Source organism: Polypterus senegalus, chromosome 13 (assembly GCF_016835505.1).
Source record: "Polypterus senegalus isolate Bchr_013 chromosome 13, ASM1683550v1, whole genome shotgun sequence".
NCBI lineage: Eukaryota > Metazoa > Chordata > Cladistia > Polypteriformes > Polypteridae > Polypterus > Polypterus senegalus.
The window spans coordinates 20,122,412-20,145,787 of record NC_053166.1 but is presented as its reverse complement, the minus strand read 5'-3'; the positions used below and the strand labels follow the sequence as shown (position 1 = coordinate 20,145,787).

The window sequence follows — 23,376 nt, the reverse complement described above, 5'->3', positions numbered from 1 at the left end:
TGTACGCGATCAAGTTCTTCGGAGTGAAGGGGATCATCCAATACTAGTTTGTCCAACAAGGACAGACCGTGAATGCTGCTTACTACTTGGAAGTCCTGAAAAGGCTGAAAAGAAGCGTCGCGCGCAAGCGAAGGAACATCAAGGACAGCTGGAAGCTTCACCACGATAACGCATCCAGCCAAACCGCCTTCATTGTGAGCACCTACCTGGCCCGGGTGAACGTTCCGGTAGTCCTCCAGCCTCCCTACAGTCCGGACGTGTCGCCTTCTGACTTCTTCTTGTTTCCGCGCTTAAAATCAGTGCTGAAAGGAAAACGATTCGACTCGATCGAGGACATCCAAACAAATGTCAAGGCAGCCCTTGCAACCATCCCGGAACAGGCCTACGTGGACGCCTTCGCATCATGGAAAAGCCGCCTACAAAAGTGTATTGATGCAGGAGGTGCCTATTTTGAAGCCTATTAATTAGTTGTACCGATTTGCTCAATAAATTTGTCTTTTTGAACAAAGGCTCATTACTTTTGAATCCTACCTTGTATTTCAATTGGTGTAAAATGTTATATTCACTCCCTTTTATTGCTGAAGGAAACCCAGAGAACAGTACAATTGTATTATAGTTCTTCATCAGGGTCTTTGATGATTATATGTCTATCTTCAGGGGAGCCAAAGGCATTTTCCTAGTCAGCAAAGGATCTCTTCAGTAAACACATTCCATGTTGTTATTTCATTTATTTTATATCCTTAGAGCTGCTAGTTTGTTTCAAAAACAACCAATCAAACAAGACCACATATTCTTGCTGACCATTACTACATATTAAATGAACTCTCATTAAGTGTAAGAACATACTTTCATTGGCTAATACTGTACATATGAGTAAACATCTTAGTAAATTAAATTAATATCCAGTACCCATAAACCAATTTACCAACGTTATGTAACCCTTGTTATTCTTGGCATTTAATTGCCCTTGATGTGTATTTAGTGTGTGGACAACCAGCATTACTACAACCTGATTTTCTTTAGTTCTTGCATGTCTTACACCCTATTCACACGTAAGCACATACAGATACATTATTTTTTACGCGTGTAAATGCATGTGCTTTTTTGATTCTCGACATTTGTTTTTAACATACATGTGTTATAAATTCTGGACTTTGATCATTTTTTTCTCTCTGAAAATATTTTTTACAGCAATGTTTTATGTAGCGTTGCACGCATGCATGTCAAAGGATCCCCTCATGAGCTCATCCAGGTGGTTGGTGGTTAAAGTGGTTCCCCTCTGCCTATGTCAGGGGTGTTCAACTCTGGTCCTGGTGGGCCGCAGTGGCTGCAGGCTTTCATTCTAACCCTTTTCCTAATCAGTTTTCACTGCTAATTAACTTCTTTTCCCTTCATTTTAATAGACCTGTTTTTCAGGATTCAGTCCTCTGAATTGATTCATTTCCTCATTAAATGGCAGCCAAACAGAAATGAGGTGTGAAAGGAGCCAACAGATGACCAGCTAAACTGGGGCTTCAAACTCCAGCCAATTTCACTCCAACCAGTTTCTTAATGAGAAATCGAGTCTTGCTGTTAATTAAACCCAAGAATTGGGTCATTGAATATCAGGACTTGTTGCTGCTCTCATTCTCAGGCCACCTTCAAAATGTTTCTTTAAAGGGCCCAAGTCACGTCAATTAAAATGAAGGCAAAACAAGTTAAATAGCAGCAAAAACAGCTCACTTATTAAGTTGATAGATGAAAACCTGCAGTCACTGCGGCCCTCCAGGACTGGAGTTGGATACCTCTGGTTTATGTGAACAGTTAAGAGACGGCCGGGATGCCCCTGATATGGATGGATGGGGGAATGCAGCTTTTTTAGGACACTGCCTCCCCCAAGACACTAGATGGCAGCTCCCCTAGAGTGTAGTGGTGCCCTGGATTCCAACAGGGCATCCTGGGACTTGGGGTTTGGTATCTCAGCCCTGTTGGGTACCGTGGGTGAGCCAGGGGGTGCTGTGGAAGGACTGTAGGAGAAAAGGTTTTCCCCTAGCCCGGAAGTGTGGGCAGGCCATGTGAGAGGAAACACAGAAGTACTTCCGGGTTAGCTGATGTAAAAGTACTGGAGAGACCTCACAGAGGCGAGCCTGAGTCAGGAGGAGGTGGACAACACTTACTGGAGGAGGAGAAAAGAGAGAGAAAGAATTGGATGGTGTGCTGATTTCCTTGCCTGTAAACATGTGGCTGTAGTGCTTGGAGGGCACAGTGCATGAAGAAAATAAGTCAAGAATACTTCTTAGTGCTTTTTCCCTGTGCCCTGCATGTCTATCTGTTGAGTTTAAGGAGCAACAGTGGCCCCCAGCATCCACAACAGCTTTGAGTAGCCAGAAAAGCACTATATAATTAATTAGTTTAATTATTTTAAAGACTGTTTTGGCTTCTTTTTCTGGTTCACGGATGACTTATATCTGTTTGGCCTCTCATTTATTTAAGGTTGAACTTCAGACACAGAGATGATACTGGCCAAAATCCACACTGTCTCAACGTGAACTAGTGGGGCAGTTCCATTATAGTGTATCTACATTAATATCAGTAGGCATCTTCCTCCTGCAGATGTGTGGAAAATATGAAGAATGTCGCATTTGTTTAAAGGGGCCAAATAATAAAAATGATTTGGTTATTGTGCTAAAGATGAATATGTTATTTGGATGTTGAAATACCACAATTCAACGTGGGCTTAATTAATAAGCTAAACTGCTCAACTGTAATTATACATATATGTAAGCTGAATGTACATGCATTTAAAGACATTAGATTATGGTGAAACACTGATCACTGGGTATTTTTTACCCCTGGAAACAACATTATCATTAAAAGAACAAATAGGCAATTTACTAAAATAGCAGAATCCATATTGGGCCAGAATTAAACATTTTAAAACACCAGAACCTATCAAAATGGTGGCCATACTTAAAGCAATGCAAAGCGGCCCCTTGGCTAATGAGCGTGGTGTGTCTCACAGGTTGTTCTTGTTGGATTGTTAAGTACGATTCCTAACTTTTCAAAGCGGTCCGCAGCTTATCCCAGAAGAGACATTGCTCCTCCTCTTCTTCTGGCCACTCTAGGTATGTCTTCTTATTCATGAGCTTGTGCAGCTTGCAAAACCTGCGAGGGATCACCTCTTTGGGAATGGGCTCTAGGAGGACCAGGATTACAAAGTCGTTGCTCTCATCAAAGAAACGGCGCTGGGAAAACTCCAGCTCATATTTGCACCACTCACTGTTCACAAAATGTTTGGAAATGATGAACAGAGTCTTCCGGCTTACTTCGATGGACTCGATAACATTGTCCATGATCCACTTCCCTGGCTGAAAGTTCCGTTTGTGAAGACAGAGCTTGAAATGCTCTTTATCATCCTCCAACTGTGGAACTAGAATTTCTTCAACCCATTGGCAATCTTCCTCACTATAGGAAATGAAGGCATCGTATTTAATTTTGGAGGTATCAACCTCCTTGGTCGCTTTACGTTTAGTTTGAAGCCACTTCCAAGCCATTCTCAGGTACCAAAATGCATGAGTCTTGTAGCAAACCACTATCAATATGACCAAAATGACCAAAGTTCCAATGATGATGACAGATAGCATGATATTCCGATAGCACTCAAACACAGATTGATGGACATCTTTTACTCTCTTTCCCTGGTACTGCAAAGGGCTTCCACAGAAGTAGTCATCTGGCCAGTCTTGAACAATGATGTCCTTAATTTCTTCTACTTTGGAAATGAGAGTGCACACACAATCATAGCTGTTTCCACCTGCCTTTAGGAACTGGAGCTTCTTAAAATCTTGGACATCACTTTTCTGTAAGCTCCTCAAAAAATTGCCTTCAATATTAAAAACTTGCAGCCCAGGAAAGTTGTGCGCTGCAGGCAACGTCATCAGCTTGTTGTTAGAAATATACAATTCCTTTAGCATGGGAAGGTGAACGTCAAAAGTAGATAGCCTGTTTTTGCTTAAATCAAGGATTTCAACATACTCTGGAAGGTACTTTTCTGCGTATTTCAGATTTGCATTAGAAATGTTGAAGACCTTGAATGATTGTTCCCATAGACATTGAAAAGATGGAGGATCTGAAAAGTCATGTTGGCTAAGATCAAGGTGGATCAGTTTGGGAAGAAATCTGAGAGTCTGACATACTGTTGCATAAGATTTCAGATAATTTTTGCGCAATTTAAGAACCATTAGTTTTGGGTAACCTCCAAGGCATAGAGACAGTGTAAGAGCTGTGTCTTGAAGTTTGTTCTCAGATAAATCCAGATAAGTCAAATTCAACAGCTCTTTGCTAACTTCACATGGAATTAGGAAAAGGCTGCAGCGAATGAGGGAAACACTGACAAGAGGCGCCAGGAAGCCTTTCAAATAGTCCAGGGAGTAGAAGTCATAAAATTCAGAAATGGTCAAGTTAATAATGGTGACTGTCCTCAGTGCTATGTCTGGGTTAGAAGTTTGCACATTAATGAATCCTCTTCCAGCATAATCAGAATCTTCGAGCACAAATTCTTCCAAAGAGCCTAAAAGGAAGCCGTCATAAATAGCTTGGATAAAGTCATCTGAGATGGCCACATTTTTCAAGATCATCTTAATGCGGGCAGCAGAGTTTAGATTAATCATGAATTTTTTGAATTCTATAGGAATTTTGTCTTGTGCATTCCCAATTATTTCAAAAGAAGATGCAGTGGCACATGCCATGATATTATTCATACCATTTCCTTCCATTCTGCATCTACAGTAATTGGTGGAGCCTTCGAAAGAACAACTCCATTGCCCACTAGACACTTTGAAGCAGACGAGGAAGCATGTCATTCCAAAGAAATAGATTTTCATGACTGATCTGTAAAAGAAGAAAATAATTTCACTTACTTTCATACTGAATATTAAAAGCACCTGATTATGCCTAAGGATGTCATTTTAAGTGTTCTCGGGGAACAACATGGAAACATCTAATTGAAGTTATTGTGTTGCTTTGAGTCGGATGGGGCTGATCTGCTGCAATCATTTTCCACTAATGAACACTACTACTTAACTCTTTTAGGGCGGATGTTGACTTCTGTCGACAATAGGACTGAGGGTGATAATGAGCTGTAAACATGGAGAAAACACATTGTTACTTTATAGGTAGACCTTCTTTGCATGGAGGAATGCTCAACTCATTGACTTGACGTCAAATCCCTGCATGTGTATGAGTACTATAGAGTAAACAACATCCAGAGTGGCATCAACATCTATCGCTAGAGCGAAGCAAATGCACAAAGCGAAATACTCGGTGGACAATGTTTTGTGTATATTTTATTATTATGAATTTAACTCTGACTTGTCAGACTTCAAATTTAGTTCAAGTGATCTGGAGATCAAGATCTAAGACGAAGGTGAAGTGCTGGTATCAACTTATCAGTCCCCAGCTGATCCGCTGCTACCACCGCAACCCCCACACACCCGCTAATGCTTCCATGGCGGCCAGAAATGGCTAACACGCAGCGACACAGCTCTGCACACAGCAACAGACATTTTATGTTGGTTTATGTGAGAAACTATTGATTTGTGTGCTTTTCAGAAAACTGAGTTTTTTTGGAAAAATATTCAGCCCTGGGAGAAAAAGAAGAAGAAAAACTCAGCCCTAAAAGAGTTAAATAAAAATCCCCAGGTCAACGCAGTTGACGAGATCCAGAAAACCGGGTCTGAATCTTGGCCTAGTACTCATATTGCATTTTTCTCTCTAAATCCCAAAGAAGGATTTTTCTCTGACGACTCCATATGTGTACAGTGGATTTAGGAAGGTGGGTTCAGCCACCTTCAGTTTCAGCACACTTTGTTGTGTTGTAGATTTGATTTTAAATGCATAAGATTGCAAATGACAAAGAGATAATATATTTTCAGAAGTTTTACAAATGTATTCAAAATCATAAACTGAAATCTCTGCTTCACATAAGTACTGAGACCCTTAATTTGGTCCCTTAATCAGCAATTCCAGCTTTGAGTGTTCTTGGGTAACTCTTAACAAGCTTTGCACACCTGGATTTGGACAGTTTACCCCATTCTTCCTGGCAGATCATCTCAACCTCCTTTAGACTGGATAGGAAGTGTCTGTGAACTGCCATCTTTAGGCCTCTTCTCTGATGATCAATGGGGTTAAAGACTTTGGCTAAAACAGCCAGTGTTCTCTTGGCTGTATGGTCAGGTCATTCTTGTGCTGAAAATTGAACCATCGCCCAAATCTATGGTATTGTGCAGTCCAGAGCAGGTTTTCTTCAAGAACCACTCTGAATTTGGCTACATTCATCCTTCCATTAATCCTGGCCAGTCTTCCTGTCCCTGGCTCTAAGAAGCACCTCCATAGTATGATGTTGCCACCACCATGCTTCACTGTAGCAAAGATATTAGGCAGGAGATGAGCAGTGCCTGGTTTTCTTCAGACATAGTGCTTAGAGTTCTGCCCACAGGGTTCAGGTTTTGCCTCATCAGACCAGAAAATCTTTTCCTTCATGTTCTCAGAGCTCAAGCAGACTGCCATAAGCCTTTTACCCAAGAGTGGCTTCAGTCTAGCCACTCTACCATAAATACCTAATTTATGGAGTGCTGATGAGATGGTTGTTCCTCCAACAGGTTTTCCCATCTCTTCCAGGATGAACCCAGGACAAAACTCTTGGGTAATTAAAGCAAACAGGATGCACCTGACCACAATTTGGAGTGCCACAGCAAAAGATATGGAAACATATATGACATATATGAGAGATTTCAGTTTTTAATTACTAATAAATGTGCAAACGCCAGAAATGACTCCACTCCGTTGGGCCACTGAGCAAGGCCTTTAACCTGCAATTGCTCTGTCCTGGGTATGACGTTAATCTGCGTCCAGCCCTGCAAGCAGGTCCTCCAACTTGCAGGAAAAACTTAGGAGTTGGTGTCAGGACTGGCATTCCAGCCACTGTAAAAAAAACTCACACTGTTCAGTGCGGACCTGAGGTGTCACCCGTTGCACAGCTGCACTCGGATCTCAATCCGGGTGGTTTGCCGTGTGGTGGGTGGGGCAATGCGCTGTAATCAGCATATGCTCCAAAGAAAACATGTTTTCACTTTGTATTTATTATTGGTTATAAAAATGCCAAATGTATCCATTTAAAATTAAATTTGTCACACAAAACTGTGTGCAGAAAGTGAAGGGGTCACCACAAAGCCAGTCTCCAGGAAGAGAGTAGTAGTCAGTCATCATAGGGGGTTGAGATGCAAGTTTGCTATAGAGACAGAAGGTCTTGCACCGTGTGTTGTCTTCAAGGTGCTCAAGCGGGAGACCTCCTGTGAAGGGTGGATAAGCTCTTGACAAGGACAGGGGTGGATCCATCTGTCATGATACATGTTGGAGGAAATGACACACATAAGAGCAGGCTGTCAGTTCTGTAGCCCACATTTAAACAGCTAGGTGCCAAGCTGAGGAACAGAACTGACAAGGTAGTCTTCTCCGAAGTTCTGCCAGTGCCACATGTTAGTCCACATAAGACTGGGGAGATTAGAAGACTTAAAATGTGTTTCAAATTTTGGTGCAGAGGTTTATTGGGCATTGGAACTCCTTCTGGAACAGATAGGACTTGTTCCACCTTGAAAGGTTATATTCAAACTGAAGGGGCACTAATGTATGGGGGAGTCATATGAGCAGGTTAGTTGGGGGCTGTTTAAATTACAAAATGGAGAGGGCAGGTAGTTGAGGACAGGCCGGATTTAGAACTGTACATATCATATATATTCACGTATAAATTGGGGAAAAATCGATCATAAAATCAGACACCGACTTATACGGCCATTCAAAAATGCAACACTTACATTTTTACATCATCTTGCCTCCTCCGATCCTGCACAAGTTTCTCACACATATCGAATTTTGTTGCAGTACCACAGTTGCAAATTTCTTTTGCCACTTCAAGGACTTTTAATTTAAAACCAGATTCATATTTTCTCGTGATCAAACGCTCCATCGTAGATAAGGGATGCTCTTACAATAAAGATGTATGAGGGTGTGAGATACAAAAAACACAAGACAGTGCAAACATTGCTTCGGAATAGTTTGGATATTACCGTGTGGTCATGTAGGCACAATAGAGAAAGAGAGAGAGGTTAGGAGCACACACTGATACAGCGCATTGCAGCTCCCACATACAAAAAAAGGCAGTGTGCTCTGTGGTTACTCTCTCAGGTGTGCGTTAGCATATCATAATCTCTTGGACTAATAATGTGAGTTTCTGCATGCGACTTATACGACTGACATTATAAAATACCAAAAATGATACAGTAAAGTCAAGTCCCGACTTATCCGCGGGAGAAGTTAAATGCGAGTATATACGGTAAAAGGAATTAACAGTGGACGAATAATAAACATGCACAGTCACTTAATTTCTAACCCAAGGTTAAAGTGCCAGAGTAAAATAAATAACACATTAAAAATTGCTTGTGTGAATAGCAGGAGTATCGAAAATAAAAAGTGATTTGAGTTGAAGTATTGTTTTGACATTATAGCAGTAACCAGGCTAAATAACAAAGATGTGCGATTTGCACATTTTTAGGAAGGACAGACAGAAAACAAAGGAGGGGTTGCCATTTATGTAAAGCAGAATTTAAATGCAAGACTTCTTCAGTTGGATGATGAGCAACATCTTAGTGAGGACGTCTGGATTTGTTTGGAAAGCATTAGTAATTGGCACCTAATTTTCGGAGCACGTTATAGGCCCCCAATGCAAACAGTGAGTAGGGTCTTAGCCCCCTTTAAGAATGTGTGTCAGCATCGTTCTCTGAAGCTCCTGCAATCTAGTTTAACTGTAAAACTTATCTTATTCACTGATTCAGTTGTTGAAGTAGAATCAAATTACTGTCAATGCTATGTTTTCTCGACATCTCATTTCTCCTCACGATGCATTTTAAACTTTAAATAATTTCTTAGCTAAGCATCTGTTCCCTTCTGCATTTCCAGCACCTCTCCTTCCCATCACAACTGGGACCACTAGGGTCAGATGACTATAATACAGTCAATTCTCATTATTCATGGGGGTTTGTTCCTGAGGCATACCGCAGATACCGAAACATTAATCTTATTGGAAAAACATGGTTAGGTTTTGGCAGGACACCAGCACAGCGGAGGATTGGCTGGAAGTGAACTGTGTGCTCTCGCTCCTCAAGGCCTCTACAAATTCACCTTTAGGAGCCTTGTTACAACTTTTACTTCCTCTATAGTCAAGTTCAGCCATTTTCAGGGTGCTTTGCCAGAGGCTGCAAGAAACTCCAGCAAGATCAATCTGAGGACTTGATTAAACCATCCTGTCGGTAGCAGCAATTGGTTGGGTGTACAAGGGACAGAAACTTAATCAGTACAAGCTTAGGCTCCATACTTACTGGGAATTCATTGTTCATGGGAAACAATTGAAAGCTCTGGTACCATTACAAAGGGGGTTCATCTGCTTACTCAAGCCTCTCATTGATGCATGCAGTGTGGCATTCTTACGAACGCAGACTGCTGCATGTTAGGCCTCTTGAATCTTTCTTGTTCAGACTGAGCATGATCACGAATAGTCATGAATAGACTGTGGGTGTCACAAATGGGTTACACCTTGAGCATGGGAAAGGCCCTATATGAATAAAATGTATTATTATTATTATTATTATTATTATTATTATTATTATTATTATTATTATTATTACTTTTACAATAGTGTAGTGTTTCTTAAACTTTTTTTCTCACTGTCCAGTCTTGCCCATCTTGTATTTGAGAACCAGTGTATGATGACCATCAGATTGGTGTTGGGGGGGCCTTCCTAGGAGAACAACCACAGATTGTCATAACGGGTAGGGAGGATACTCCTCCTTGGAGAATCACTGGCAACAGTCATCCTGGGGAGGGATTCCTGGCCCCCCTTTGAAGAATTGATGCCAGCATTCGTAGCAAAGCACGCAACTGTTTATAATGCCTGTGGCGACCCATAGCAAGTCATTTTGCAAACCGTACACGACCTTGTAGCGGGGCTACATAGTAAAAGTGTTTTCAATGTTTGTGCTGAGTGCGTTTTGTTTCCATCGTCCCGTTTGCTGTTTATAATGTGTGCGTCAGTGAATGTTGTCCCCGTAAATACAGAGGGGACGGATGATGGAGGGAGACCGCAGCTCCAAGATGGAAAGCACCTGTTCACAATCAATTATATCCGGCTCTTTACTATTTAAACAATCAGGTGGGAAAAGAGAAAAAAGGAAGGAGAAAGACAGAGATTTCATTTTTACGACAACAAACCACCATTACCAGCTATTTTTTACATCGCGCTTTTGTATCCAGTTTGTTTTTCATTCCACAGGATTAACTTCCGTTCAATTATCGTCAGAGACCCTGGGGTTGGACTTCATTATCTACCATACGCCGAGGATACACGGTGAAGTTCTTCCATTTTTCCGGGAGATTCAAACACATCCATTCCTTGTTGACCAGTCATCCGTATTCAGGACAGTAATATATGTATAAGTAGTATACGGACTCAAGTTCACGATCATTGTCATTTCCATATTCATTCATTGTTATTTGTGTTGTGTGTGGTATACGTTACAAGGGGAAGGGAGGGTTTATTATTGCATATATGGTGTTTTCACATTGCTGCTTTGGTGGAATATATATATTGTGGAGCCGACCCGGACACAGACAGGCGGACATGTTGTTCTTCACCACCACACGTTTTATTTACAATAATATTTACAATAAATGGTCACTAAGACCCAGTCCAAAAGTGCACAAACCCCAACACACAGTCCTGGCCTCACAATGCCTTTTCTCGGGTCGCCTCCACACTCTCTCTCGTGCCTTGTCCTTCTTCCACCCGACTCCAGCCCTGAATGAAGGGAGACGGCCCCTTTTATACTCTCCCAGATGCACTCCAGGTGGTTCCCGGCATTCCCCTCTTGGCCACGCCCCAGCATGGTGGAAGTGCCGGCTGTCCTCCCGGCAGCTCTCCGAGAATCCTTCTAATTCTTCCCCCCAGCACTTCCTGGTGTGGCGGAAGTGCTGAGGCAACAGGTTACCAAAGCATTGGGGCGCCTCCTGGCGGTGACCACGAGCCCCTGCAGGGTGGGGCTTCCATGCCCTCAACTCGTGGCCCCCAAAGCAACCAGGAAGGCGGCCCCCACGTGATCCAGGGTGGGCGCAGACCCACATCCAGTCCCTCACGGCGTCTCCCCTGGCCCCTGGCATCCCTGACAGTATATATAAATATATATATATATATATATATGTATATTGTCAGGGATGCCAGGGGCCATGACCCGCCGACGCCAGGAGGGACCGGAAGAGGGTCAGAGCCCTGCCTGGATCACGGGGTTTGCCTTCCGGTTGCTTTGGGGCCACGGGTCGAGGGCATGGAAGCCCTTCCTGTAGGGGCCCGTGGTCACGCCAGGAGGCGCCCAATGCCTTGGGGACTTGTTTCCCCAGCACTCCCGCCACACCAGGAAGTGCTGGGGGGAAGATTTATAACGCCGCCCGGAGAGCAGCCGGGAGGACAGCCAACGAAGGAATGCCGGGAACACCAGGTGCTCATCCGGGTCAGCTATAAAAGGGGCCGTCTCCCTTCATTCAGAGCTGGAGTCGGGTGGAAGGAGGACGAAGCAGTGGAGAGTGGAGGCGGCCCGAAGAAAGGCATTGTGGCCAGGACTTTGTGGTATTTGGGGTTTGTGCACTGAACTGGGTCTTTGTGACCATTATTTGGGGGTCTTTGTGACCAATGAACTGTAAATAGTGTAAATAAACGTGTGGTGGTTGTGAAAAACAAGATGTCTGCCTGTCTGTGCTCGGGTGCCATTGACAATATATATATATATATATATATATATACTAGCCAACCCGCGGCGTAACATACGGCGCATAATCAGGCCAATTTTTAAATGATTTTTAAGCACAGAGGAAAAAATAAACATTTGAAAAATCCGTAATTTAATAAACCACCAAGAAAAGTAACATTGCAACAATGCACGCTACGAACCAACATACAATTGTCCGTGACTGAGAACCGGAGGAGCGCAGTCGCACCTTCTCTTTCCAAAGCAAAGGACGGGGTTGAACGGCGCTCGTTGAGTACGCACTGCCCGCTTATGTGCCCGCCCACAACTCCCTACCTGAGTCGCTTTTGTTTGTGTACGGTCCACACGCACCTGTGAGTCACGTTGACTGTTAATTTTCCAAACACTGCCTCAGTCGGTTTCCACGTTGATTTTTCATTGTTCTTTGCGGTTCCGCTGCTTTTTATATATAATCCACCAAGTCACCCGACCATGGGGGCGTTTACAAAGGGCAGGGACGTAATCAGTGCGAGTGTATGACCCGCACGTACTGGGAATTTCTCTCGTGGGGAACAATTGGAAGCCACGGTCTCCATCACGAATGGGGTTCAACGGCTTACGTATGGCTCCCCACGCCAGGTAGACACACGTTGATCCATTCAGTGTAGCGAGCGTGCAGTACCGGACATACAAGTGCATCACAGACCTGTTAATGCTCAATCTCACGTGGCTGAAAGCCACTTGTCCCTCTAAGAATTTGGACGCCGACCGCTGTTGGGTCGTGTAACTATTTAGAGTCTCATTCGTTTTCAGAAATAACCAGCCAAATCGCTCCACCAACTAAGAACTGCCATGCACTACCACCCACAGAATCGAGAAAGAGCTATCAATCTGTCAATCCTGTCCGTGTCCGGGCTGGGTGAGGTTTCCTGTGTTGAGTCAAATGAAGTGAAAGGCTCCACACCTGGTGGTGCCCTTCCGTCAATTCCTTTAAGTTTCAGCTTTGTAACCATACTCCTCCCTGAACCCAAAGACTTTGGTTACCCGGTTGGATCACCTGTTGCGGGGCCTGCATTGGTGAAGCAGATGAGACGGTAATGAAACAGAGGCACAGGGCTTATTGGTTTTTAAAGACTGCTTCCTTCACTGGGTTTTAACCAATGCACGGAACGAACCAACACACAATCGTCCGTGCGGCGCTCAGGGTGGAATGGGAGGAGAGGAGAAGGACATCCACTCCGCTCCCTCCGTCATGCTAGTCTGCTGATTTCTTGCTCAGTATACACTGCCTGCTCATGTGCCCTGAAATGATGTGTTCCTTTTACGCCAGATGTAACAGGACATTTGCCTTCCAAAAAGTTCAACTTTTGTCTCATCAGTCCACAAGGTATTTTCCCAAAAGTCTTGGCAATCATTGAGATGTTCCTTAGCAAAATTGAGACGAGCCCTAATGTTCTTTTGCTTAACAGTGGTTTGCGTCTTGGAAATCTGCCATGCAGGCCGTTTTTGCCCAGTCTCTTTCTTATGGTGGAGTCGTGAACACTGACCTTAATTGAGGCAAGTGAGGCCTGCAGTTCTTTAGACGTTGTCCTGGGGTCTTTTGTGACCTCTCGGATGAGTCGTCTCTGCGCTCTTGGGGTAATTTTGGTCGGCCGGCCACTCCTGGAAGGTTCACCACTGTTCCATGTTTTTGCCATTTGTGGATAATGGCTCTCACTGTGGTTCGCTGGAGTCCCAAAGCTTTAGAAATGGCTTTATAACCTTTACCAGACTGATAGATCTCAATGACTTCTGTTCTCATTTGTTCCTGAATTTCTTTGGATCTTGGCATGATGTCTAGCTTTTGAGGTGCTTTTGGTCTACTTCTCTGTGTCAGGCAGCTCCTATTGAAGTGATTTCTTGATTGAAACAGGTGTGGCAGTAATCAGGCCTGGGGGTGGCTACGGAAATTGAACTCAGGTGTGATACGCCACAGTTAGGTTATTTTTAAACAAGGGGGCAATTACTTTTTCACACAGGGCCATGTAGGTTTGGATTTTTTTTCTCCCTAAATAATAAAAACCATCATTTAAAAACTGCATTTTGTGTTTACTTGTGTTATATTTGACTAATGGTTAAATGTGTTTGATGATCAGAAACATTTTGTGTGACAAACATGCAAAAGAATAAGAAATCAGGAAGGGGCAAATAGTTTTCACACCACTGTTTATCATATATATATATATATATATATATATATATATATATATATATATATATATATATATATATATATATATATATATATATATATATATATATATATTATGGGAGTGTGCAGTAGTGTTTTGTTGTTGTGTTCCATTTAATATATTTATTCACTTATTTGACATACCTGCTTTTGCGGGTTTGTGTAAACCATCGATTAAGAGGAAAATATTGTTTGTTAGAGGTATGGCTTGGTATATGTAGATTCATCTCTGGAATTTATCCAGGCCACAGGTCTTGGTAGTGTATTTGCCAGCTGGTTAAGGGGTAGGCAATTACAACCTTTTGAATATAATGGTGAGTCACAACTCTGTGTGCACCAAAAGCCAAAAACTACAAACAAATAAGCAGATGGAATCTGTAGAGAGCTGGAATTTAGTGTATTATAAAAAGTGTTTTAGCACGGGGGCAGATGCAAAAACTAACAATGATAAATTTTAACTTTAGCAGGGAAAATTTTTAACAGGTTTGGAAAATTGTAAAGGGGATAAACGGGGATAAACTTTTAAGTGTGGAGACAGTTGAGGAGCAGTGGGACAGGTTTAAAAATGTTTTACACAGAATGCAAGACAAGTTTATTCCAAAATTTGGAATTAGTAAAAAAGTTTAAAAAAAACAACTTTGCAATTTGGGAAAATAATAAGTTGAAAAAGAAGCTGAAAAAACACATGAGAACATAAGGACAACCACTAAAAAGGAAATTAGGAAAGCTAAAAGTAAGTTGGAAATACATTTTGCAGATAATGCAAAAAAATGGCTCAAAGAGATTCTTTCTGTATTTTAGTAGTTAAAGAACAGACAAGAATGAAGTGAATTGTATCAGGAATACTAAAGAGGAACTAAAATACACAGACAACCAAATAGCAAATGGTTTAAACTTACGTATTATTTTATATTAGTTTTCATATGTGAGGAAGTGGATAACTAAGGGAATACTAAGGAGGCACTGAGTGATTTCAATATTGTAGAGGGAGAAGTGCTGCTTAGATTAAAAAGACTGAGAGCTAACAAATCATAGGATGAGATAACACTTACTCTTGAGTGCTTAAGGAGGTTAGTGAGTGCAGATAGAAACCCTTGATGCATAATTTTCTAAACTCACTGCCCATTGGGGAAAATCCTAAGGACTGGAAAATAGTAAACGTTACCCATGTTATATAAGAGTGTAATCAGGCAGATCCAAGTAACTATAGGCCAGTAACATTAACATTCATCATGGTAAATTAATGGAAGGAACTGTTTAAGGAGAACATCAAGCAGCACATTGCAAATAAGGTCAGCATGAGTTCAGAGAGGGAAGGGAATCTATACTAATAAAAGGCAAAGCTCTCACTCACTCACTAGCTCACTCTTCCCGTGTAGGTAGAAGGCTGAAATTTGGCAGGCATATTCATTACAGCTTACTTACAAAAGTTAAGCAGGATTCATTTCGAAATTCTACACGTAACGGTCATAACAGTCAACAACGTCCGCCATGTTGAACTTTCTTATTTATGGCCCCATCTTCACGAAATTTGGTAGGCGGCTTCCCTGCACTAACCGAAACCGATGTACATACTTATTTTGGTGGTATGACACCACTGTCAGCCGCCATATTGAACTTTCCAACGTCACTAATTATCCAAATTCCCGTGTAGGTAGAAGGCTGAAATTTGGTACTTATTTCGGTGGTATGATGCCACTGTCGGCCACCATATTGAACTTTTCAACAGTCTTTGTTACTTATGGGGCCATCTTCAAGAAATCTGGTACGCGGGTTCCCAACGCTAACTCAATCCTACTTACGTACATATATACGTCCATAGCCTACAGCTCGGTCACCATGTTAGGCGGTGTTGGGTCCCTCATCCCCACGCCTCCCACGTTGTTGGCTGCCTGCCTATATAAGGCCGTCCGTCGCTCCAGTCTCTACATTCCCTTCCTTGCTTCGCCATGGGATTCACGTCTCCCTGCTGATAACTACAGCCTTTTTATTTAATCCACGGCTTCTCTGCTGTTTTATTGTTCATTTATTATGATTATAGTTATTGTGTAGGTATTTTAGACTTACTTTACATTATTCAGGTACCCATTTCCTTTGTCGTTCCAACCGTACCCCCATTAACATGTCTATCCAGGTGATCACCATCGATCAAAGAACTGTCACTTACTGAGTGGTTTCCATGCCCAGAGATGGCACCTACCTTTTCCATTCTCTATGTTACATATTGCACGGCCATATCAGGCTCACTCTTGATATCCGAGGAACATTGTGTCCTATGTATTGAATGACTGGGACAGGTTCAAGGTGTGGACTGATGACGGTACAGGAGATAATTATACTACACAGGAGCACTAGAAGAGTCAAATGCTTAAGCCCTTCACCTATGGTTCTGCATGTGAGTTGATGGCTGCCACTGAATTGTTCGGTTGTCGCTTTCAAATGTACCGAAATGGCCAAATATTTTACACCTTTCGACAACCGCCAATGCCTCTTAAACATCTTAGGTTCACAGGTGACGATTTCAGTAGTGGACACATTGATGTTTATGAATGTTTAAACTCTCAAAAGCTGGATTTGATGTTATCGATGAAACCGGTTGAATGCTGACAACGTTTGACAGATGCCGAATGTCTCTTCAACACAAGTCCTACAAATACTGTCGTAATTGAAACAAACCATGAAACTCAAACCGATTATGACAGCAGCAATCCAAGCTGTCAAATTTGAGACAAGATTACTGTTCACATGGCCAACTGTACATTGCATGCTCAAGAGTAAGCTCAGCGCACAGCTTGGTCATATTACAACCGGAGGGCCGAAATGACAATGTGGTATACAAAGAGATCTTAACAAATAATTATTGGTATATTTTCCCTCAGTTTAAAAAGGTTTAATTTTCTTCTTAATAAAACTTTTAAGGCAACACTTCACAAGTTGGGTATTTTGCTATATATATATATATATATATATATAGATAGATAGATAGATAGATAGATATGTGATATAATAGATAGTGTGTAGTATGTGTGTGTGTATGTGTATATATATATATATAGATAGATAGATATAGATATATATATATATAATGTGTGTATGTGTATGTACAGTATGTATGTGTATATATATAAAGAGAGATATAGATATAGATATATAACAATTACATTGACGATCATGTTGTGTTATTTTCAAGATGTTTCCTTTTCTTTTTCATTACTTCGTTAACACACTACTTCTCCACTGCGAAGCGCGGGTATTTTGCTAGTTTTTTACTAATATGCTAGAATTCAATGAAGAAGCAAAAAAATATTTGATCAGAGTGGTGCATATGATTTTATTTGATGTTCTTGATATTCGGAGAGCATTTGGTAAGGTGGCATATGAGAGGTTGGGTATCAAACTAAACGAAGTGATAGTTCAGTGCGTGGTGTGTAGGCAGGTGCAGAATTGTCTCAAACACAGGAAGCAGAATTGGGTGACGTTAAGAGTGATGTCCCTCAGGGACCAGTGCTGGGGTGGCTGCTAGTTTTATTTATATATAAAGTACAGTGTATAAATTATTTGGATTTGAATATAAACGATAAATTGGTTACATTTGCAGATGATACCAAGCTGCATGGATTTGCAGATAATCTTAAATTCTTTGAATCATTACAGAGGGACTTGGACAGCACACAGGCTTGGGCATATTTGTGGCAAATAAAGGTTAATGTAAATAAATGTAAAGAATTACACATTAAAAGTAAAGTGTTTACATTTTAACACACAGTAGGACTCTCTGAAATAATGGATAGATGTTGCTGGACTCCACTTATGTTAATCAGTTTCAAACTACTTTCAAACTCCTGTCTCTTTAAACAAATCTGTGTCTTTAAGTGTACTCATTACGTAATTACGTTAGTAATTTGTAAAGTTTGTATTTGTATCTGCCTGTGAAGCTGTCACCTTATGTGAAGGATTTAAGAGTCATAGAGGACTCGTAACTATTAACTTGCAGACGTTGTTCAGAAGGATTTACAGAATGTTAGGTTATACAGCGCCCTGATGTGTAAAGTGCAAACCAAGAGAGGCAGAGAGGCAGTATTTAAAAATGTCAGTTTCCCTAGACATAAGTACTTGGATCATTATAGAGCAAACAGGAAGCCACTAAGCAAATGTTTCGTAATTGTCTGCCACAGAATTGAATCTGCCTCATTAATTCCAAGATGACTCATTGCTCCCTAAAATTAGCTAACTCTTGCACATCTTGAAATACAAGTAGTTATCCAACCTCCAAATACTGATTTAGCCTGCTGTAGCTGGTAGACCCACTAATAATACATAACATCTGGCTAGGGTGGCACGGTGGCACAGTGGGTAGCGCTGCTGCCTCGCAGTTAGGTGACCCGGGTTCGCTTCCCAGGTCCTCCCTGCATGGAGTTTGCATGTTCTCCCCGTGTCTGCGTCGGGTACTCCGGTTTCCTCCCACAGTCCAAAGACATGCAGGTTAGGGGCATTGGCGATTCTCAATTGTGCTTGGTGTGTGTGTCCTGCGGTGGGCTTGCGCCCTGCCCAGGGTTTGTTTCCTGCCTTGTTCGCTGGGATTGGCTCCAGCAGACCCCTGTAGTTGGGGTATAGCGGGATGGATAATGGATGGATGGAACATCCTGGCTAATATGTTTTTATTGTACAGCATTGAGACATACCTCAAACCCACCCCATGCAACTCTAAAGTATATAGTGCTTTTCATGATGAATGGCACAACAAGGTAGACTCCAGATGGCACAAGTAACAAAGCAGCACCTCCTCTGTCTGGCAGACTTGAATGGACTGTTTTGTAAGGAGCTCAGGGTGCCAGTGTGGTCTCCCACAGGTTTCATGATGACTCCATTCTAAAACTGGCATCACATTCAGTTCCTAGTTTTTCTTCATCTCCCTTGCCTCAGGATGGTTAGCACTTGGTGCATTTATGTAGCGTTACAACATGTGCCCCATGTGATCTGAGTAGAACTACATGTATTGCTAAGTATGCATCTGCATTATTCTATCATCCATTTATTACTGAACCTGCTTAGGGTGTAGTTTAGGGTCACAGGAGCTAGAATTCACCCCAGTGAGAAGGGCTTGACTGTAGACCTCCAGCAGCAAACCCCTGCATGGCGACTCCAGCCACAGGGTCCTGTGATGTCATTCAGGGGTCTGGGGCTGCAGGTGTGAAGTGGATACTATTAGCCCAATATGACGTGTGCATGTCTGAGCAACATTAAATAAATGTGGGTGTATTTTGCAAAAATAAGCCTAATATCATTAATTAACAAGTGTACAACTTCAATAACAAAAGATCATGTATTATTTCTGCATTTGTACCATTGTGAAAACCTCCTTAAAACTAGATCAATTTCACGTGCATTTAAAAAGCTGAAGTCTAAAAGTACAATACCACAATTTAATACATACACTATCTTATTTCCATCTCTCAATCTGCAAGTTTATAACTTGCATTGTTAGTTTAACAACTTATATAGTAGCTTTTACAAAATGATTGGCGAACACTGCTAAAAAAGTTAATAGTAAAATAAGTCCAGCTGCATACCTACAGCAGCAGACCCCTCTGTGGCTGCCCCCTGGACCGCAAGATTGTCTACCAGAAATATTTTAGTACACACAGTGCATTGAAGATAAGAGAATTTTCAGACTTTAGATTGCAACATCGTTTCACAGAAATATTATAGTACTATGGCAGCCAGCTGAACACAAATACAATGAGCACTGCATATAAGATGAGTTTGGGGAAAGTTCCCACTCGGAGGATTTAAGAATGCAGACTTGAGATTTTCAGAGGAGAAAATAAATTGCAGTCCCATGCAAAAGATGAGGATCATTTTGGTGGCGAGCGTGACAGTGGGAAGGACGATCAGTGGCATTAGGCTTCCCGGAGTACATACACAAGATTTGTCTTTGTTGAATAAACAAGCCTGTTCTTGGGGGTAACTACTATTTGGTGGGCATCTCAGTCTTTCTATCTTGGTTTATCATTACAATATATACTGCTCAAAAGAATTAAAGGAACACTTTTTAATCAGAGTATAGCATAAAGTCAATGAAACTTATGGGATATTAATCTGGTCAGTTAAGTAGCAGAGGGGGTTGTTAATCAGTTTCAACTGCTGTGGTGTTAATGAAATTAACAACAGATGCACTAGAGGGGCAACAATGAGATGACCCCCAAAACAGGAATGGTTTAACAGGTGGAGGCCACTGACATTTTTCCCTCCTCATCTTTTCTGACTGTTTCTTCACTAGTTTTGCATTTGGCTACAGTCAGTGTCACTACTGGTAGCATGAGGCGATACCTGGACCCTACAGAGGTTGCACAGGTAGTCCAACTTCTCCAGGATGGCACATCAATACGTGTCATTGCCAGAAGGTTTGCTGTGTCTCCCTGCACAGTCTCAAGGGCATGGAGGAGATTCTAGGAGACAAGCAGTTACTCTAGGAGAGCTGGAGAGGGCCATAGAAGGTCCATAACCCATCAGCAGGACCAGTATCTGCTCCTTTGGGCAAGGAGGAACAGGATGAGCACTGCCAGAGCCCTACAAAATGACCTCCAGCAGGCCACTGGTGTGAATGTCTCTGACCAAACAACCAGAAAGACTTCATGAGGGTGACCCAAGGGCCCCATGTCCTCTAATGGGCCCTGAGCTCACTGCCCAGCAGCATGCAGCTCGATTGGCATTCGCCATAGAATACCAGAATTGGCAGATGCACCACTGGTGCCCTGTGCTTTTACAGATGAGAGCAGGTTCACCCTGAGCATGTGACAGAAGTGAAAGGGTCTGGAGAAGCCATGGAGAACATTATGCTGCCTGTAACATCATTCAGCATGAGCAGTTTGGTGGTGGGTTAATGATTGTCTGGGGAGGCATATCCATGGAGGGTCACACAGACCGCTACAGGCTTGACAAAGGCACCTTGGCTGCCATTAGGTATCAGGATGAAATCCTTGGACCCATTGTCAGACCCTATGCTGGTACAGTGGCTCCTGGTGCACGACAATTCCTGGCCTCATGTGGTGAGAGTATGCAGGCAGTTCCTGGAGGATGAAGGAATTGATACCATTGACACTTTCCTGACCTAAATCCAATAGAACACCTCTGGGACATTATGTTTTGGTCCATCCAATGCCACCAGGTTGCACCTCAGACTGTCCAGGAGCTCAGTGATGCCCTGGTCCAGATCTGGGAGGAGATCCCCCACAACACCATCTGTCATCTCATTAGAAGCATGCACCGATGTTGTCAGGCATGTATACAAGAACACAGGGGCCATACAAAGTGCTGCGTACAATTTTGAGTTGCTGCAATTCTATTTTGGCAAAATGGACTAGCCTGCCACATAATTTTTTCACTCTGATTTTTGGGGCATCTTTGAATTCAGGGCTCTGTAGGTTGATCATTTTCATTTCCATCAAACGATGTGGCATCCTTTCGTTCCTAACACATTACCCAGTCTATATCAGTATAGATATCCAGGAGGATTTCTTTTTCCCATTGAGATCTGATGTGTTTTCAAAGTGTTCTTTTAATTTTTTTGAGCAGTTTATTTGACGCAAGAGTATACTTGTTACTCTTGGTAGGGAGCTATCTTGAAAATACACCATTCAGTTGGTCCCCAGTGCTAAAAAACTTGCTTAGTACACAAGTGGGCAATGTCAGTCCTGGAGGGGCACAGTGGCTGCAGGTTTTCATTCTAACCCAATTGCTTAATTAGAAACCAATCCTTCCCAATCTCAGACCTTATTTAATCTTACAGCTTGTTACTCTGCAATGTAAGGTTCTTTTATTGTAGATTTTGTCTTTTCCATGGATATTATCCAAATGATTTAAAGCCTAAAACATCATTTTCAGTCTGTCACATTTTTCTATTAAGTTTTTTATTAAATCAAACTGCTGAATAAACACACACCGGTATAAATGGAAACAAGCTAGATGGAGAACTTCTGACTGCTTTGTCATTTACATCTTACTGCTAATAATGAGCCACTAAAATGTGAGTGCAACTGCTTAAGGTCGAAAAAAGCAATTAAGGTGGAGTAACCTTAACAAGCGAGACCACTAAAATGAAGCATCAAGATGTCACTTAAGCAATAAGGGCTTCATCAGCAATAATTGACTTCTCATTAAGAAACTGGGTTGGAACAAAAACGTGCAGCCACTGCGGCCCTCCAGGACTGACATTGCCCACCCCTGGCTTAGTAGATACACATATGTGACCATGGATGTCACACATAAATAAACTGATTTGTCCATTTAATCAGCTCATATCTAACTCATGTGAAATATATTGTAACGGATACCAAAAAGACTAGGGTGGCGCAGTGGTAGAGCTGCTGCCTCGCAGTTAGGAGACCTGGGTTTGCTTCCCAGGTACTCCCTGTGTGGAGTTTGCATGTTCTCCCCGTGTCTGCGTGGGTTTCCTCCGAGTGCTCCTGTTTCCTCCCACTGTCCAAAGACATGCAGGTTAGATGCATTGGCGATCCTAAATTGTCCTTGGTGTGTGAATGTGTGTTTATGTGCCCTGTAGTGGGCTGGCACCCTGCCCAGGGTTTTTTCCTGCCTTGCGCCCTGTGCTGGCTGGGATTGGCTCCAGCAGACCCCGTCACCCTGTAGTTAGGCTATAGCAGGTTGGAAATGACTGACTGACTGACCAAAAAGACTAAGACACACACGGGGTGTTCTGGAGCAACAACAGAGTGGTCTGCCTCTAGAGGTCTGCAACCAAATTTTGTTGATCCTGGCAGCACTGGATGCAAACCAGCAATCAGCCATGCAGGAAGCACCAATCCAGTGCAGAACTTATCTCTTTTCTAGCCTGAGTTTTCATGGTTCTCCCTTTGGTGAGACATACTTTAAGCTTTTTGAGGCTTATTGCTGTCATTTTGCATTTAAAACCTTCCGGTTTCCTGGGATCAGTTTTGCTTTGGAGTGAGATTTGTTTTGTTGGATTTTTTCACTGCTTCACTCTTTCGTTATTTTGTGCTGTCAGAGCAACCACAACCGTACAAACATGGCTCATAATCACTGTTTAAGTGGATAGGGCCTGTGTGTGTGTGTGTGTGTCTTTCTTTGTAAGTCTGTTAATAGCAGGGTGCGAGAGTAGACCAATCCAAAACGAATATGGCGAGTTCTACTAATCCTAAGATAATACACAGAAGTATCCCAAAAACAACACTATGTTTTGTTATTGAAATATTACTTTTCTTCTGCGGTGGGCTGGCGCCCTGCCCGGGATTTGTTCCTGCCGTGCCCTGTGCTTGCTGGGATTGGCTTCAGCAGACCCCCATG

General features: G+C 42.3%; 1 protein-coding gene across 2 annotated transcripts in view; it reads right to left on the bottom strand.

Moving 5' to 3' along the window:
• Positions 1-2,647: 2,647 nt before the first annotated feature.
• The window catches only part of LOC120542369 (toll-like receptor 2 type-2), a 44,270-nt gene continuing 23,541 nt past the window's right edge, over positions 2,648-23,376 (bottom strand). For both annotated transcript variants that reach the window (XM_039774774.1, XM_039774776.1), the window contains exon 2: positions 2,648-4,869. In XM_039774774.1, the coding sequence (XP_039630708.1) occupies positions 3,033-4,869 (1,837 nt within the window). In that variant the 3' untranslated portion in view covers positions 2,648-3,032. The remainder of the gene's footprint in view (positions 4,870-23,376) is intronic.